The sequence below is a fragment of the Tyto alba genome, unplaced genomic scaffold (assembly GCF_018691265.1).
Source record: "Tyto alba isolate M040663 unplaced genomic scaffold, T.alba_DEE_v4.0 Super-Scaffold_9, whole genome shotgun sequence".
NCBI classification, from domain to species: domain Eukaryota; kingdom Metazoa; phylum Chordata; class Aves; order Strigiformes; family Tytonidae; genus Tyto; species Tyto alba.
Window position 1 is genome coordinate 13,172,686 of NW_024881330.1, and position 18,055 is coordinate 13,190,740.

Genomic DNA, 18,055 nt, shown 5'->3' on the forward strand with positions numbered 1-18,055 from the left:
TTTAAGGAGTTACTGTGCCTTTACTGAGCTGTGATAACTGACAATGTTCCACATGTAGATCACACAATATAAATAAGGCTATACATGTAGACTCAAACATCAGTGAAAAGACTCTGCATAGTGAGATTTATCCCACATACATGAAGACAAACACACTAGTCCATGGTACCTCCTTAAGCTTTGATAGCACCCAGCTGAGCTTTACCTAAACACTTTGCTCTTACTGGATAGATCTAAGCCACAACCCTGCTCTGCCCGTGATTTGCACTTTGTGCTTTCATTGCCCAACAGAAACTCTCATGAACTATAAACATGCATCAATCATCCCTAATGGACTAGAGCAGACTATTGCCATGGTCACAAAGAAGGTACCAAATTATGTAGCAACCCTGTCACAAGAAAGGGAGTGGTAGACCACCATGCACCAAGCACAATGTAGTATATCATATTAAGCAAAAGAAGGTCTCTCAGAACCAACAAAAACTATGGATGTTCACTTAAGCTCTGGGCATTCCTAAAATGGAATTAGCCAGTGCCCAGGTCCCAAGCAAGTAGATTTTACCTTAAGGGCATATTCTGGAACAGACATTTTCCACTTTACCTTTGTCACCATCTTGTTCGTTTGATATTTTCTTCAAGTCAATGAAGTGGGTGGCTAAGGCCACATCATTCATACTGCCTTCATCCCAGACCTGGATTTTGACTCGTCTGCAGAGTGGGGGGAACATTTCCTTGAAGATAATCTGTTCATGCCATACTGGATCTGCACAGTTCTTTTGCACTGTTGTCCGACCCTGAAATGAAAATCCAGCAAATTTAATCCCAGACGGGTCACACCCTGGAGAATGGCAATGAATACAGCACAAATTGCACTTAGCAACATCCCTCTGGTCATTTTTAAAGCACAAATATCCTATCTTGAAAGTACTTCGGCTTTTCTATTAGCTTGTTTATTTTCCCCTCCATATCTAATAAAAGACCACATTATGGCTAATGAATTCTCACCTGCACACAGCAGAGCCTGGAATAAGATCTAATTCTTCAGGGCCCTCATAAACAAAACATCTATGAAGCCAGATTTTACCATTTCTGCTACAAACTGAACATCTTCAGATGGCTTTTTAAATACCTGGTTAGTGGTAATGCAGCACAGTTTGTCTCATAAAAGATGAAATTCATTACAGCTGCCAGGCTGTGTGTTCCAATGGAGTAACCTCAAATGAAGCAATTTATCTAGTATAAAATACGATTACTGTGGCTTGTGTTCTGGGCATATGCCTGTGTGCTAGGGATGTAGAGACTGGAGCTATTCCTTCTAGCCTGAAGGAGACGGCAGGACTGAAGCACCATCCATGCACCATAAGCTGTGGCAGGCTTTCTACTTTCACATTTAGTGCGGAGAACCAAGTCAGGAAAACCACCAAAAAGGTCTCCATACCCGTATTTTGTGCACCAGCATGAAAACCCACATCAGTGACCCATTCTTATGTCTTCTTCATCCCTCTAATAAACCTGAAGTAGCTGCATGCTTTTGAATGTTTTAACTCATAGCAGTCTGAGATGTAATACTTTGCAATTTGCATTCACAACAAAACACAAAATCAGCACCAAGAGCCTCATTCTCATGCCTGGAACATTTGTAAAGGACTACCTGGAATTCTCCCTAGGGCTTCCTTGCACATAAAAAACACTGCTGGCTTAAAATAATTTCCATTTTAACTCTTTCCTTATTTACACCAATAATCAAGACAAGCTCCCTGGCATGGTATTTCATGGGTGCACCCCAGAGGAATCAGGTTCCTGAACCTCCTCTGTGCTCCTCTTCCACCAAAGTCAGAAGACCCCTCTCAGCAGCTCTCTGTAGAACCATGTTTGATGTTGGAGGAGCTCCAGGACCAATGAAGCTAGGCAACACTGAAGCAGTCTACTGAAATGCTTCCTATTCTGCTACCCACAGAAAGCTGCAAGGTTCCTGAATTACAGCAGTGTAATTCAGAAGTCAACATACAGCCCTAAAATCCAGATTGAAGCATCTTTACTGATTTCAGCCCCACTTCATTTTTTCATTCCAGGGAGACCAGAACATAGCACTTACCTAATACCACACTGGGTATTTCACTATCTTGTAACTTAATGTTTTAGTAACAGATCTACAGAATTCTCTTTCCCCTCCTGCTGCCTGACTCTAACCTGCTGCTGTGAGGCTCATTTTGGATCTGATGGCATTAAGTATTTCTATCTCTTTGTTCCTGCATAATTTAAGAACTGAAAATTTTCTTTCTGATGAGAGAAATATGAGTTTTACTTAATTTCTGTAACTATAAGTTAAAGGACACCAGCATAATCACCTGCCTGTAGCAAAGCTAATAGGAAAGAAAGCCTACATTTGTGATCAAGAGGATCCCAATTACCATTTGACCTGCAAACATGACCACCACATAGGGATCCACAAGGTCCTTACTGTCGCCGATGAATGCTTTGGTGACATTGGCCATGATGCTGGAGTTCATCTTTGGAAGTCCTTCTGCTTTGTAAATTCTCACATAAAATCTGGCCCATGGTCTTTCAGATGGAAAGCCTTTGGGGATCAAAAGGTTCCTGAAGGAAAAAGAAGCCATTTCCTTAAAGCTGGAAATTCAGACAATGAAATTATATTTTTTCCAATAAAATTGTCATCTTGAGTTAGTTTGCATCCTGAGAAGGCACAAGGCATATGAATTTGCTTCTGCATCTAGACCAAAACATTTTCTGGTTACCATGAGAAAATGATACAGCATTACTCAACAAACTTGTTTATGTGGTATAGAACTAGGTCCAGTTAGATCACATTGCTCAGGACCTTGTGCAGTAAACTCTGAATATCTCCAAGGATGGAGATTCCTCACTTTCTCTGGGCCCCTGTTAGGTCTGACCACCTTCATGGCAAAAAAAAATATTGTCTATGTTCTGAAATTCCCTTGTTCTAACCTGTGTCCAAAGCCTCTCATCCTTCTACTGTATTTCTCTGAAAAGAGGCTGGCTCTGCCCTCTTCATGTAGGATACCCCTTAACCTACTCTTCTTAAGGCTCAAGAAACCAACCCCGCATCCCCCCCACACACACACACCTTTCCCTGTAGACCATGTGCTCTAGCCCTCCACTGTCTTGGTGACTCTCCACGGACTTGATCCAGTATGTTAGTACTGAACAGAAACATTGCTCCTGTAAAATTTCAACTATGCTGGCAGCATACTTTACCACCCTCTGTATTTTACAAGGAGAATGCTAATGTACTTGAGTTTATCTAAGGATATGGAAATTATCCATGCACACACATTTGATAGAGGAGAAGGAAAGCTTTTCCTCATATTTTTTCTTCTTACTTCACTACTTTTCAGAAATATTTAACTGGTTTCAGATCAATGAACGTTCTGTCAGGGATAACCTGGCACTTAGCCAGTGCTGAGTCAACTCTATCAGCTGCAGAGAAGTGACGCTAATATACTCTTCAATTTAGTTGAGAGGATTATAAAAAGTCTCTTTGAGCACATCAGAACAGCCACATGTACAATGCTATCCTGCTATTAATCCTGAGTTAGCAATGAAGGGACTGAAAGAAGGTCAGAGGACTCTTGAGGTACTTAATAAAGAATAAGCAGTAAAAAAGAAACTATTGCAGTACTTTTCAATCTGCTCCTCAGTATCAGCTGTCTTCTGTGTAGCTTGTATTGCATCACCTTTCCCAGTCACACTGATGTCACATTTCAGGTATCCCTTGGCTCCCATCCTAATGTCACCAGGGTCTGTGAGAAGCGCCCACTTGTCACAAAACTGATGACCTGTAAGATGGACAAACATAAACACCCAAAGAGAGAATGCAAAAAAATGCAAATATTTCTCCTTTTCACTCTGAGGAAGGGCACTGCAAACAACATTTGTGTTTTCAGAAGGATCATGCGGAATTACATTTGTTTAAAAGGCACATCTAGAGGGTCCAAAATGTTGTGTGACCAAAAAGGCAAACAAAGGCTTGATCTAGAGCTTATCAGGAACAAGGTCATTTTCATCAATGGTTACTGAGATCAGTGACTAAAGACCAGCAGAAGCTTGCGTGAGCTATCAGCAGCTGAATTAAGGCTGAAGCTTTATGAGGAAAGACCAACTTAGAGGGGGTCTTATCAGAGGAAGAGGAAGCAGCAAGAAGTAGGCTCAGCTCCATCTTTCCAGTAGGAAAGTGCAGAAGACAATTCACCCACAATAGCCTTTGTTTCAGGCCTGCTTCAGGAACATGACTCCAGCAAGGTCTTAAAACCTTACATTAAGTCCTTGGCCATCACCTTGGGTGTGTAAAGGAGTAAGAGGGAGAGACCAGAGTGTACCAGCGATATGAGATTGAGATCAACCCTCAGACATCACCCTCCTGTAAAACTGTGAGCAGGAAATACAGGACAGAATTCAGAGACCAACGCAGTCTGAGTATGGACATAGCGTGATCACTTCAGTCAGGTCATTTATCTCTCCTGACTCTTGCAGAAGCCCTGAAGAGAGGGTGATCTGAATGACTCAACAATTTTGCCATAGCTGGGTGACATCTAGCAAATTGTCTAAATATGTTCACGCCCAAAGACTGAGAAAAGACCAGGTCCTTGAGTAATTATGGAAGAAAGAAAGATACATGCTTTGTGAATGGTTGTGAAAACAGGCCAAAAAAGAGGTAGGTGATCTTTTCTTAGCTTCAAATTTCAGAAAGCACTGGACAGCTCTGAAGATGGCAGGTCAAGTGGAGCCCATAATCACCTCATTGTCATCTCCTTCTTCTCTTTCCCATTATGGTCTGTTCCTCCTATTTGTCTTATGCTCTCCTCACCATTTCTTCCACGCTCCATTCCGCTCTCCCTCCCTCCACTCCTTCTACCCCAACACACATCAGAGCTTTGGATGCTCTGTAAGGAATGAATGGAGTTAGGTTTTGTAGAGTGTTCAGCTGCCCACTCCAACCCCCTAAAGAAATGCTGTCTTTGATAAGTGCTTCCCACCCATAAGCAGATTGTCAATGTGTTTTCAGTGTTGATAATTTTTCCAAAAGTGTGGTTGGTACTCTGGTATCCAAATAAGAAAACAACCATTCTAAAAACCTTGTTAATTTTATCCATTGGTGTAAAACACAAGCTTCTAAGTGGAAAAAGAGCATACTTTCCTCTCCTCTCCTTCCTTGCCTCATATCTCATGTAAGAGGCAAAAAAAGCAGAAAAGAACCACTCACCTGGCTGACCATACACTGTTCCCAGATCTACTTTAAAGGAGCCTATCAGCACACTCCCAATCAGTTTACTGTGCACAACCTGTTAGAAAAAGGGTGGTTAAAAGATGTCACTATCTCTGTTCCCTGTCAGCCTAAGAAAGAGCAATCCAAACAAAGATCATATTCGCTTCAGAAGTAATGATCAGTGAGATCCAGTACCACCCAAAACTGGGTGTAAATACCCACGGCAGACACAGCAAGCTTTTGAAATGTTGTGATATTTGAAAAATTGTGGAAATTTAGAAACTAATATAGTTGCATCCAAGTAGAATCACACAGGTTCATCTCACAACCCAATATTATATAGAGTGGGAATCAGATGGATGTATCTTCAGAGCAGCTGCAGTTATATTACCTATCCTGGCAGTTTTAAATAAATTATAATGAATATAAACACAAGGAGCATAACTAGTTTAACACTAGGCTGCAGAAATCATACCACTTTCTGTGCAATAGCTGAATAGGAGCAATAGTGAATAGGAGAAAGAATTAAAGTGTTTCTCTGCAACATTTCAATGTGCACATAAACCAAGAGGCTCAATTCTGATTTACTCTCAACAATATTAATGAAATCAGAGAAGTGATATAGTTGTAAATGAGATGGAAAGCAGGCCGCAGTGAGTCTGTCTCCTTATACTTCCTGTCCAGTAATGAATTTAATTTAATATAATTCAAATTTAATTAATAATTTTCCTTTATCATGATTCCTGAATCTATGTACTTCTGTGTCAGATTTTCAATACATGCATGTGTTTCACTTTACAGACAAGACAGAGGATAGGAATCTCTTCTAAGGGAAGATTGGCTCTAGAACTGTATTTCTCAATAAATGTATCTCACCTGGTTTCAGAATAGCTTAAAAGGTTAAAACTTATTCCTTGGTTGTGGAAAAGATTTTGAAAGCAGGCTGAATTGTCTTTGGCCAAACTGCAAAGAGAAATTAAGCCCATAGGATTCAAGTCCACAGAAGTTAAATCTAAATGCTGGAGCTAAACAACTGTCCTGGCTTTGGCTGGCATAGATTTACTTTTCTTCCTAGTAGCTGATACAGTGCTGTCTTTTGGATTTAGGATGAGAACAATGTTGATAACATGCTGATGTTTTAGTTGTTGCTGAGCAGTGATATAAGTCATAACAGTGAGATGATATCTACTCTCACACAAAAGACGGGCCATTGTCAGCCTGTAGTAAACTCTGTCCTCAGGGCTAAGTGAAGGTCAGGTCTGCAGATACTTTATGTATGTATGAATTTCATATATTTGAACTGTGTATTTGATATAGTGGATTTGAACTGGAGCTTAGGATTCAGACTATCAATTTACTACCAGCATTGAAAACCTAGTTGTCCAGCTGGCCATGTATAAATGAACACGTTTTATTCCTGTAGCTGGGAAAAGTCACTTTATTAGCAGCTCAGCAAAGCAGGTACACAGTGAACATCTCTAAACTCTAAGAGGTTTTGCACAAATGTCTCCTATAGCTCCTCACCACTGCCTGTCTGTCGAGTACAACCAGCACAGACTCTTTCCTGGTGCACTTTTTTGAAATGGACAAAGCACTTCAGGGGAAAAGAACCTTTCCTGGGGCAACAACTTACTGCTCATTTCTCTGGACAAGTAGTGGGACTTTTGGCAGCAGAAATGCAATAAACTGCTCGTGAAGGGCACAGCTAGTGATATTTCTAAGTAATACGAATACAACACTGTCCAGAGTCTCATGAGATCTTCCTTTAATTCCTTAGCAGTTTTGCTAAATATGGTGATGAACCTCAGGAGCCTCAGGTAAGATAATTATTATGGCTCCATAGACTTGGCCTTCCAAACAACAAATCAATATCTAGTGTCTCAAGACCAAAAGCATGTGTGTCTTCCATCAGGGCTGTTCTGAGGTGTCACATAGCTTTGCTGAGACTTTACTTGCAGCGAGAACAACACTGAACACTTGGAGCCCACTCCCATGCTAATAGCAACCAGCCACTGACACTCCCAGACAGGCCAAAAGCCACTGATAAGGTACCTGCATAGTTTAGATAGAAACAGTCATATCTGAGGAACTGAGATAAGCCAGAAGTTTCAACTCAGTCATTTTAAACAAGTGGCAGCTTGAAAATTAAAGGGATAAAGACAGTGCTGACAAGAGTCAACTAAGCTGAATTTTCTCATTCTACCTTGCAGGTTGCCAAGCCAGCAATGAGCGTCCCTGAAAATGTGCATTTCACCTTCCTTGAGGGTTATATTCCTTCAAATCATTGCCAGCTGCATTTTCTCTTTTCCCTACCCTTTTTTTCCTATACTTCATGCTGACTTTATATCACTCCTGGTACCTAAAATAATTTATCTTTTTAATTACATTAAGAAGAATCATTTAGAGCTGAAGTGACACAAACAACAATGACCTTTACTTGCCGTGTTAAGCTTTCCTAGGTACTTACAGAAATGTTGATTATTTTGTCAAACAGGAACACCTGTGGTCCAACAAAATCAAACACAAAGTACTGTGGGAAAAGGAGACAGAAGATCAGAATCATCCTTGTGCTGGTAGCCAGCACTGTCAGCAGCTTGGTTTAGCTTTTTGGGTTACCACACAGACCTCTGCTGAGACACTGGGGATACTGGGGAGGTGGTGGTGGACACAGCAAAAGCATTTCCTTGTTCCCTGGCTCATGTCTACCATGGTCCAGACCTGCATTCTATTCTTCTCCTTGCATGGTTGCACAGCACTGCCCTTTGTAAATACCCGTGGCCCTCACTCCACATCAGAAGGTATTGTCAAAAGGGACAGGAGGCACAAGGAAACCCAAAGGACCAGTTGGTTTTGGTAGTTGTTTTGGTCTCATTTGTCACCAGCTGGGGCAAACACATGTCAAGGAAAGGCTGAAACAGTGAAATGGTAGAAAAGGGAGGTTGGGTGTGACATTTTAGACAAAGCTCCCAAATGGATCATTTGAAAAAATGCAGAGGCAGCGGTAGTAGGGAAGGACATGGTGGAGGGGGAGGGGAACAAGGTGGACAGAGCTTGAGAAGATCAAATAGAGCTAAACTGAAGGGAGCTGTTGCTGGTGCTTGGCCAAGCTTGAAACTCAAACAGCTCCTGGACAGACCTCCCTGCTCAGACATGCAGGTGCTACAAACTTAGTTCATCTCTTTTTGAGTTACCAAGTGGTGGAGGCCAACCAGAGCCATCAAAGAAAGTGCCTACTTCAAGAGAAAGCACCTACCTCATTGTAGAAAGGGGCGTTCGTGCCTTCCTTTACCGTCGTTTGCTTCTTCTCATCACCTATCTCGATGATCACCACAGGGTCAATGTTCTCACCCACCAGCTGCCTGGCCTCGATGATGGTGATGGCAATCTGTGGGCACAAGGACATCACGTGCACTCCTGGGCTCAGGTCCAGCCTGCCTGAGTATTTCACAGGTGCCTAAGGGCTGTCACCCCCTGCTCACCTGGTAGTTCTGGGATTTCATCTCCCCTTTGTGAATTCTGGTCACCAGCTTTGCTCTGTTTAAATGACAAAACAGGTCATTAGGCATCTCTAGGCAAGAGCTGGTACTTGCACACGTGTTGGAAAGACTTCTTGTCACTAAGAAAACATTGTTTATGGCAGATAGCTTTGTTGTGAACAGTTAGGCTTGATTTCATCAGCAGAGGCCATCTCTGTCTTTCGTATATACTTTGTAATAGGGAAATGTTTTGTATCCAGTGCAGCTACCTGCCATGCATGAGAATGATTTCACTTGTTGATCCCATCAAACCTGACTCCATTTCTCCTCTCTGTGAAAAAAAAAAAAACAACCTACACAAGCTCTTGGCTATAGAGATTTCTGTCCCCTTTGTCTCATTTTCATTAGCAGAGTTCATTAACACAGTTAAGGCACTCAGCATCCATTTCAGTCTCTCCCTGCACCAGACAGCATCTAGTGACAACTTGTCTGGAGCTAATAAAATTTACTGACAAGTATATCCCACTCTGTCACATAGGAAAGCAGCAGTGAAGGGATCACTGCTGTCAGAACATACGGTATGCCAAGAAGCACCTTTTACTCTTTTGGCTTAAGGATCCAAAAACATTGGACAATGCATCGCCATTCATTAGGTCTTCTCTCTCTTCCTGTCTTCCATGAGAGTCATGGTGAAGATTTGTACTTTCGTCATGATCACCTGATGAAGAAAACAATCAAGAAAGTTGAACCCACCTCTGATTTCTACTTGCAAAAAGCTAACTTGGAACAGAGCAGTGAATTCATCAGCATGAACTGTGTGTTTTATTTATTTGGGTGTCACAATTAGAGGGATAGTAGTGGTTTCTATTGAGCAGCATTGATTACAACAGCAGCTCCCCTCCTGTGCAAAATTATATACCATATAAATTGTGGCTGTAGCCACTCTCTTCACCCCATGTGCACCCACAACAGGCACATGCTCACTAGTTGCATCTGACTGCTTCACCCCTCATCTGCTAGAAAGGCAGTAGGATAGATTATTGCTGGGTTTTGCACATATTGCTTTGCAGCAGTGAGTCTGCCATCCATGGTTTGTTATAAGTTTAACACACTTCAGTCCTTTCCAAGAGACCAAAGTAGAGCCTAGCTTAGAAATAATTTCTCACTTTTCCTCTTTGCAGAGATGATGAACTGGAAGATCAAGGACAGAAAAAGAGTTGAAGGGCATGATTCATGGGAGCTCTTGTAGAGACTTATACTCAGATGAGACAATTTGCTTCCAGAAGTGCTTATTTTTCTTCCTGACCATAAAGAGAATCTCAGCAAATAGTTCAGATGTGAATATCTACATTTGGCCAGAGAAGCCCTTCCCACACTGCTCTGCTTTGTCCTCCTCATCTGACAGAAGTCCTATCAGGATCTCTGCCACTCGACAAACATGTCTCTGTTCAACACCTGCCTTGGGAAGGGTGCTGTGTGTTTTAGGTGAAAGTTTAAAATTTGAGTGCCCGTAGTTCATTCCAAATAATTACATTTACAAGCAAGAAATATTCAGTGACTCTGGACTATTTCTGGTCTAGAAGCTGTCAAGTGGTACCTGCAACAGTAAAGATGACTTGCCCAGCAATACCCAGGGGCTTAGGTGACCATATGAATGACGTTGCATCAAATTAAAGGAAACACATCCAAGTGCATTTTCTGTAATTACTCTAAAGCACTGTGCTCCCATTGCAGAACTAGACAAATGGTTTTAATAGTGCTTCCTTGTCTCTTTGCAAAGGTATGATCACTTGAGGAGTGTTTAGAAACTGGTGATGGTAGCAAAGGACCATCCATTGTACAGTAAAACTCACCTGGATGGCTCACATCATGTCTGAATATTCCTTTTTCACCTGGCTTCCACGTGACCCTACTCCAAGGCAAACCACCAGACAGGTACAGACGGACACGACTTTTGCTTGTGTTGTGAAGCAGTCAGGCATGAGCCAGCTGCATGAAGGTTCCTCCACTAACAATCTCATACGACATATGCTCAGCGAAGGTTACTCCACTAACAGTCTTATATAACATACAGGCTCCCCAACTGCCCCTCTGGCTCTTGCCCAATCTCCCAAGGACACGGGGAAGGCGAACTTGTGTCTGTATCCATGTAGACATAGCCTGATTTTCACCCCTTGAGGCAAAGGCATCTGTAGCACCAAGTTCCCGTAATTACCCTCCATATCCTATTTACTCTGGAGCATGCTGTTTGACTATGGGCTTGTAGTAGTCTGTACTGTTTGCTCTGAGACTAAAGCAGATAAAACGTCCCCCCATTTCGGGGGACAGGTGTGTGTCTGCATGACACCTTGTCTGGAGTACTTTCTGTGAGTTCTATGCTATTTCCATTGAGATGTAAACTCTTTACAATGTTTCTTTCCCTTTACAGCTCCATTTTCCTGACATTTTAATACATGAATTGCTATCTTTTTTCCCCCTCAATAACCATACGTATGTTGTACATAACCGACCATCAGGAATTATTCCTCTGTATGGATTCAGTGACAGAAAATGCAAACGGTTTAGTGAGTGACAATATTCCCCTACTGTACACTTCCCCAATAGGTCTTCTAAGCCCAAATCTTAATCAAAACAAGAGAGAATTGGTGATTGCTGTATCTTTGCTAGTTCAGACTGTTCAGCAAAGATACTAATGAAATAGATGAAGATGCAGCATAAGGACCCCAATCTATCAAAGTATTCAAACACACTCATTTGAAATAAACTGCATGCTCAAGATTGAAGCAAAATACAGTATAGTGTATCTTGTTGAACATGGTGTATTTCATGAAGCATAAGATAAGTAACTGCAACGTATCTGTAATTAGTAAGAAGTTTAATGATCTTTAGTTTTCTCTGCTCCAAAAGTCCGAACCTTTTGCCGTAAGGACGAGAAGAGAACCTTTCTTAAAGTATTGCCTTTTAGCTAAACAATATTTGTGGCACAAAATAGGTATTCTTCTTTCTGCCCAGCAGTGAGTCAAGACACACATGGCTGGTTTATTACAACACTGTAATTCAAGGGCTACACTAAACGCATAGTAGTCCATGTTTTAAAAATTCCATTAAGTTTGAAGTGTGAGACTGAAATAAAGCTACAGAAGTTGAAGACTTCGTTCTGGCTAAACCACAGGTTTTGGTGAATAGGAGAACTGTACTAATAAGAGAAAAATTATAGTGGTATGATGTGCAGGGTAATGTATTCTTAGATTGGAAACCAATGGTGTGTTAAGGGAAATAAATAGGAGTGTCTGTATGTCTTATGGATGTACTCGCATCTATTTAAAAATAATTATGAAAAATAAAAATAAATTAAAATAAAACAAAATAACTGCCATACATTTAAGAGGATAATTGCTATTAAGTAAAGCTCCCAGCTTTATCAAGCCAGCCCATCCAGCCATCAGAGCCTACTCAGGTTGTATTCTTATGGTTTCTAGATAAAGCAGATCTTCTGGAGGAATTACACAACTGTAATGATTTATATATCACTAGAATAGAAAAAAAAATTCAAAAATGTGTCATTTCTCTATGGTGAGAGTCAGGCTCATATTTTGGTTTTACTCTATCAGATAGAGGAGCCTGAACTCACAGAATCTGAAGGTGGACTTAACGAAACAGTTAAAGCAAAAAGAATAAGCTCTCTGTTTTCCTGGGAGTGATAAGGAGTTTACTGCCCATTTTATCAATACTCAGCCCTAAGACACAATTCAAATGAGTTCACATGAAACTGTATACAGTACAATCCCTCAAGTACTCTTCGCAGTTGCAATATTGATTTATGAGGCCTTACCCAGTGCATCTTTGTTTGCAATAGTCAACCCTTTCTCGCCTTTTTTCTTCTTCTTTAGCTTCATGCCAGCAAACAGGCCCTTTCTGAAAAAGTAAAGCAAAGCAATAAGTGCAGTATTTTCAAGCCCTTTTCTGTGCTGGACCCTAATTAAACTCAAGAAACTGTTAAAAGGGAGGTTTGATTTCCAAGCAAGACCATTATTTTCTGATTTTCCTTTTATTGAAAGCAAACAAGAGAAGGCTATGGTTTTATGATTCATCTAACTTTGTTTATTTTTAAAATTTGGCCCCATATGGGCAAACATACTGAGAGAAGAACCAAAACATCTCTTCAAACCAAGACAGCAGGAGGCAAAGAAAGGAAATCCAAAGTAAGTTTCCAATCTACTGACCTCCCACACACATAATTCTTAAGTCTGTGACAAGACCAGAGATAAAAGCTTCTCACAAAAATACAAGTTCCAGATCAAAAGCAGTTTTCCAGTGAATTAAGATAAACGTAAAAGCATTTGTATAAACTTCCTTGGTGAGGATACCCACTGTATCAGTGACACATACACCGCAACAGATTTTGCCATTTATTTAGTTCTCACTCCCTTTCAGCAGTAAACCGATGAACAGGACTAGACAAGGGCTTCTCCTCAAGCCAGCATACAGAGGTGCTTCAGCCCAGCATCAACCCCAGGTACCACTGCATGGGGCTTTTCTAACTCCCACTTCTTCCTATACTGCATTAGGGAATTGATCCAGCTTAAAACTAACCAAGCCAATTAAAGCTTGGTGAGGTCATTTTTCAGGTCCTTTAGCCATGCCTGGCTAAAGCAGCTCTATAGCCTCATTACGGCTTCCTTAGTCCTTGCGTTCAACTCAGTTTTAGCCACAACCCCTTGCCAGGAGCCTACCATAATCATCCAGGAATGTGGTGCATCCATGGGGTGAGACACAGGCAGGGAAGCATGGCCCCGGTCTGGTTGCCATCACAGATAAAACATGTCAAGACATTCAGCAAGGACCCATGGTGCGGTCCTGCTTCTTGGGAAACTGATGGCAAAACTTTCCGTGGCCCTGAGATGAGGTGGTACAGCTACTGAGCTAACATAAAGCACCTCTCCCAGCAGCAGTGCAGGCCCAGGTTGGCTGTTGAGAGGTCTGTGCTGGTCGTCCTTTTCCTATTTTACTCTTCCATTGGTCCTTCAGCTCTTCAGTGAGTAGAGAGAGTAGAAAGAAAGAGCAGTTGTGTTTTGTGTAGTTGGTTTTAAAGATGGAGTGAAAGGAAATATCTGTACAAATGTCACACAGTATTTTCTCCTCAACAAAGGGTGTCCTTATTTCTCCCATAGCCACTAGTCCCTCCTTCTTGGTGGCCAGCCAGCCTCATCCCACCAAACTCTTTGTTGGCCCCATGGCAGCATCTGGGAGCACAAGTCCTGCAATAGGACACCAATGTTGTTCTGACATTTTGCAAGAACAAAACAAATATGACTGCAAGACTAATAACTTTAATAGTCTCCAATTCACACGTGATCTACTGCTCCAACTTCTGGTCTGTCATACCCTAGAGCTGATACACTGCAGAGAAGGAAAGCTGTGGGATGAAGATGGGACTTCTCTCCCTTTCCCCGCAGCAGGGCTCAGCACACTATCCTTTCTTAGTAACATGGAATAGAAACACCATTTTCTGCATTAAAGCTGTGCCCAAAAAGCCCCTTTCAACCCAAGATTTTGAAGAAGGGGTGGGAAGCATCCAGCTGTCCTGCAGTTGCCTCCCTGAGAGATTTAGCACAGTTATCCTTACACTTTAGGAAAGGACTGGCTGTTTTTTGTTTATCTTCCTGGTTTTCTTATATTTTCTTCCTTTTACAAAGTATGGGGTTTTAAGCCACATGATTCACTATTTGAGAGGGATTTAGGGAGTAGAAATCAAATCTCTGAGCACTGGAGCATGAAGTTCAATTTTTCCAGGTTTCTGAAGGCTTGAACCAGTGTTTAATAATGACCTTTACAGTTTGCACATGTTTTTTCTTGTGGCCAATCAAGGTCTGGTAAAACAGTCATAATAATGCAGGAAACATACACAAAAGTTTTTCCTTAATGGAAAGCACTGGGCAGTGCTTGGAATGGGAGTGGACAACAATGAACTCTTGACTTTGAATGCCTGAACTAAAACAAAACAGAAAAAATGGGAAAAGAAATCAGTAGAACCAAACTGAGTGTGAGAGGCTATTTTCATTTAATAAAAGCCTGTGGACTTATCATTGGACTGAACCAGACCAACCTGAAATACTCAAAAATCCAAAGTCATTGCAAACAATTCACTTGGCTTTATTTCATGGTGAAAAAGTAAATCCTATTGTTGCAGATCTTACCTGCTTGCTGAAATCAACACAGTTCAGATTTCGTATTATAAAGTAGTGAAATACGTAATTCTGTTTGCAGTCAATTTGGTCCTTTTTAATTTGAAATGTCAAGAAAAACATTTCAGTATATCTGAAACATTCCATTTTGAAATGTTGAAATTACATCGTTTTATATTTTGAAAATATACTTTTTTACACCTCATTTTGACAGCTGAAACATTCACTAAATCCCACCCAAATTTGTGAGCACCTAGAACTTCACTTTTTTTAGTTTATTGCTCAGTACTATTTTCCCAATTATTGGTTTGCATTGACTCAAGAGGACATCTTTGTGGGCATGATTTCATACTACAGTTTTTCCAAGGAAATAAATATGCCACATATTTCAGAGGAAGAAACAACCTATGCTACTTGAGAATTTTGTGCTATTAACTCTACTGACAAACAAACCAGGTGGTGAGATTGGAAACACAAAAGATTTAGTTTAATGGCAACATTTTTCAGGTTCTCTGTTGGCCACAAGCATGCAGTGACAAACATTCAGCACATTTCTTTCCCCTATCATCAGAGGACTTATTTGCCTAAATTGCTGTAGGAATAAAAACTTAACTGGGGAAGTGCACAGCCCAGCTAGCCCAAACAAGCAGGCACCTATGAACTGAGCAAACCTGATAGCAATCAGTGCTCAAACATCTGAAATCACCTGCAAACTCAAGCTGCATTTAGCTATGGAGGAAAAGTTACTGCAAACTGGAAAGGGAAGCTGATAATGTTTAAAAGCTGTATTCCAAGCAAGCAAATTAAGTTTGCTGGCCAGGCCCAAGAGAAATGTTAACAATGCTGGGCACAGTCACAGAAAACACAACTTCTACGTGTCAAAGAATGCCAAACCCCAATCAGTATGACTGGAAATGTAGTATCAAGACAAAAAATGGCTCAAGCAAAGCAGGAGTCAGAGGGCAACTGAAGGAAATGACCATTAATAAAACCTGGGCTGCCTTCTGTGATTTTTATGTTTAGATAACACTGAAACTGCTTAAAGACAGAATTGCAGAAGGTGCCACAGTGACAGAAAAACAGCCAAGCTTGAGATAACTCCACAGGTGCCAACAGCAATATCTACCTTTGAAGCAAACCAGATTTCAATCTCAGCTTTTTAGTCTGCCAGAGGTTCAAGCACAGAAAGGCATCAGGGTGCACCTCAGCTCTCGTGCACCCCTGACCCCACCAGTTACCTCAGCCAAAGGCAGCTGGGACCACACAGACAAATGTCTCCCAAAAGCACTGGAGAGGCCGCAAGCACAAGCTGCTTGCAAGGCTCAGCAATGGGAAAGGAGAAGAGCACGGGGATGCTCACCAAGATGGCAGGGCAGCATTTGTTATACATGGGATTTGCCAGGGATAATCTTCTCTGTAACAGTCTTCACCAAGTAAATTAAATTTTCAGGGAGCTGAAGGTATCCATCCCTCACAACAGAGAGGCTCCATCACTTTGATACGTAAACTGCTTGTCATCCAGTGACATTGTACATGCTCCAAATATTGTGCACATGGGTAACATCCACAATGCTTAATAAAATCATTTAGGCTTCTTAAAAATGTTCTGTGTATACCCTTTTTGCAAGAGAAATGTTATTCTCTTGGAAAGGAAAAAAAGGTAATCTTTCTTCAAATTTCCACAAAGACTGTTTCTTTTCACTGCAGCTTTGATATAAATTCAATCAACTGCTGAAAATTTTAAAATTACTCCTTCCATTCTCCCTGAGATTGTGAAAATTTTCACAGGAAAATGTTGCCAAGAAGGGAAAGTTTCAGGCTTCCATGCAGTTTCACCAGATTTGGTAGTGTCTCCAAAGCTATTCACACCCGTATGTTATCTCCAAGTCAGGCATAAAACTGCATGCCAACTTTAGACAGACCCCAAAGATGTCGTGAGGAAGCATCTCACATGTTCCCCACAGGACCTCCTGACTGTCAGCAAGGCACAAACATGGCACTTTAAGAATTTGGGAAATCAGGAGAGACTTGGAGAGGGTGTGGAAAAAGTCTTTTATCTGTCTTAGACCTGTGGTGAAGTTGGAGGTTGTGATTATTGTGGTAGTACTGACAAACTTCAGTGAAGATTTAGCCCACATATGCTGCATGATGCACAAATATAGATAAGGATTTTATTCCTTTCTGGATTCAACAAGCTAATTTAAAATATAATAAAACAAATTAATGTCTAGAGAGAAGGGGAAAGAAAGAGTTCCTACAGACTACCAACAGGTTTTCTGCTGTAAGCTCCTTGATTAGAAACAATTAAAAATCAGTCATCTCATCCAATCAAGAACATTTCCAGCTCCTTCCACATAGGGACTTTAAAAAAATCTGGAGTATGGACAACTTTTTCTCTTCTGCATATGTACAGTGACAACATTGGCCTTAGTTTATGACTGTGGTTCATTGAGGTTTCCCTGATATAAACAGTAAATAAGAGTGGGACACCAATCATACTGCAGCATTTGACTACACACAGACCATGTGGGATTTGCACCAGAAATCTGTAAATAGAAGGGTTCATTTCCCATTATGAGTGCCACAGGTCCACTAAGTCTCTGAATAAACTTTCATACTCCTTGAAAGAGACTCACAAATTGTATTTTCCTCTCATCAGTATTTATCCTTGGCAGCTTCCAGCTTTCCAGCTTGCTAGCTTTAAATAAAATCCTTCCATACCCTTTCTTTTTCATTTAAGCTGTCCAGTCATCACAAAAACTTCATAATAACTTCTTACACTGCTTAATGGTCTCTCAGATATCCAAAAATTGCAATTTGCAGTCTAATTTAAAGAAAAGCTGTCCAAAAAAGCACTTCAGAGTTGTCAGCAAGGGAGTACAAGTGACCTTGCTAAATACTGAATCTTCTTAGAGTTCCTCTACATTGTTTAAACTTAGTTTCTTCTTCCAGCAAAATCCTTCCAGAGGTTCGTGTTTCTGTGCTCAGAGAACTGACATATAAGGTGTCGTGGTTTGAGCTTGGTTGGCAGCCAACCACCACACAGCCACTGTCTCTCCCTTCTCTTCAGGCAATAAGAAGGGACAGAGAGCCAGGCTTGGGGTTAGAGATAAGACTGGGATGGGCAAAAAATCACCCATTATGGTCAC

General features: G+C 41.1%; 1 protein-coding gene across 1 annotated transcript in view; it reads right to left on the reverse strand.

Annotated features, from left to right (window-relative positions):
- FER1L6 (fer-1 like family member 6) overlaps positions 1–18,055 on the reverse strand; it is a 75,522-nt gene that overhangs the window by 52,008 nt on the left and 5,459 nt on the right. Inside the window, exons 2-10 of the mRNA XM_009973063.3 lie at positions 12,554–12,636; positions 9,316–9,439; positions 8,725–8,779; positions 8,499–8,630; positions 7,713–7,775; positions 5,243–5,321; positions 3,662–3,818; positions 2,412–2,598; positions 602–794 (exon numbers count right to left, since the gene is read on the reverse strand). Coding sequence (XP_009971365.3) covers positions 602–794; positions 2,412–2,598; positions 3,662–3,818; positions 5,243–5,321; positions 7,713–7,775; positions 8,499–8,630; positions 8,725–8,779; positions 9,316–9,439; positions 12,554–12,636 — 1,073 coding nt within the window. The remainder of the gene's footprint in view (positions 1–601; positions 795–2,411; positions 2,599–3,661; positions 3,819–5,242; positions 5,322–7,712; positions 7,776–8,498; positions 8,631–8,724; positions 8,780–9,315; positions 9,440–12,553; positions 12,637–18,055) is intronic.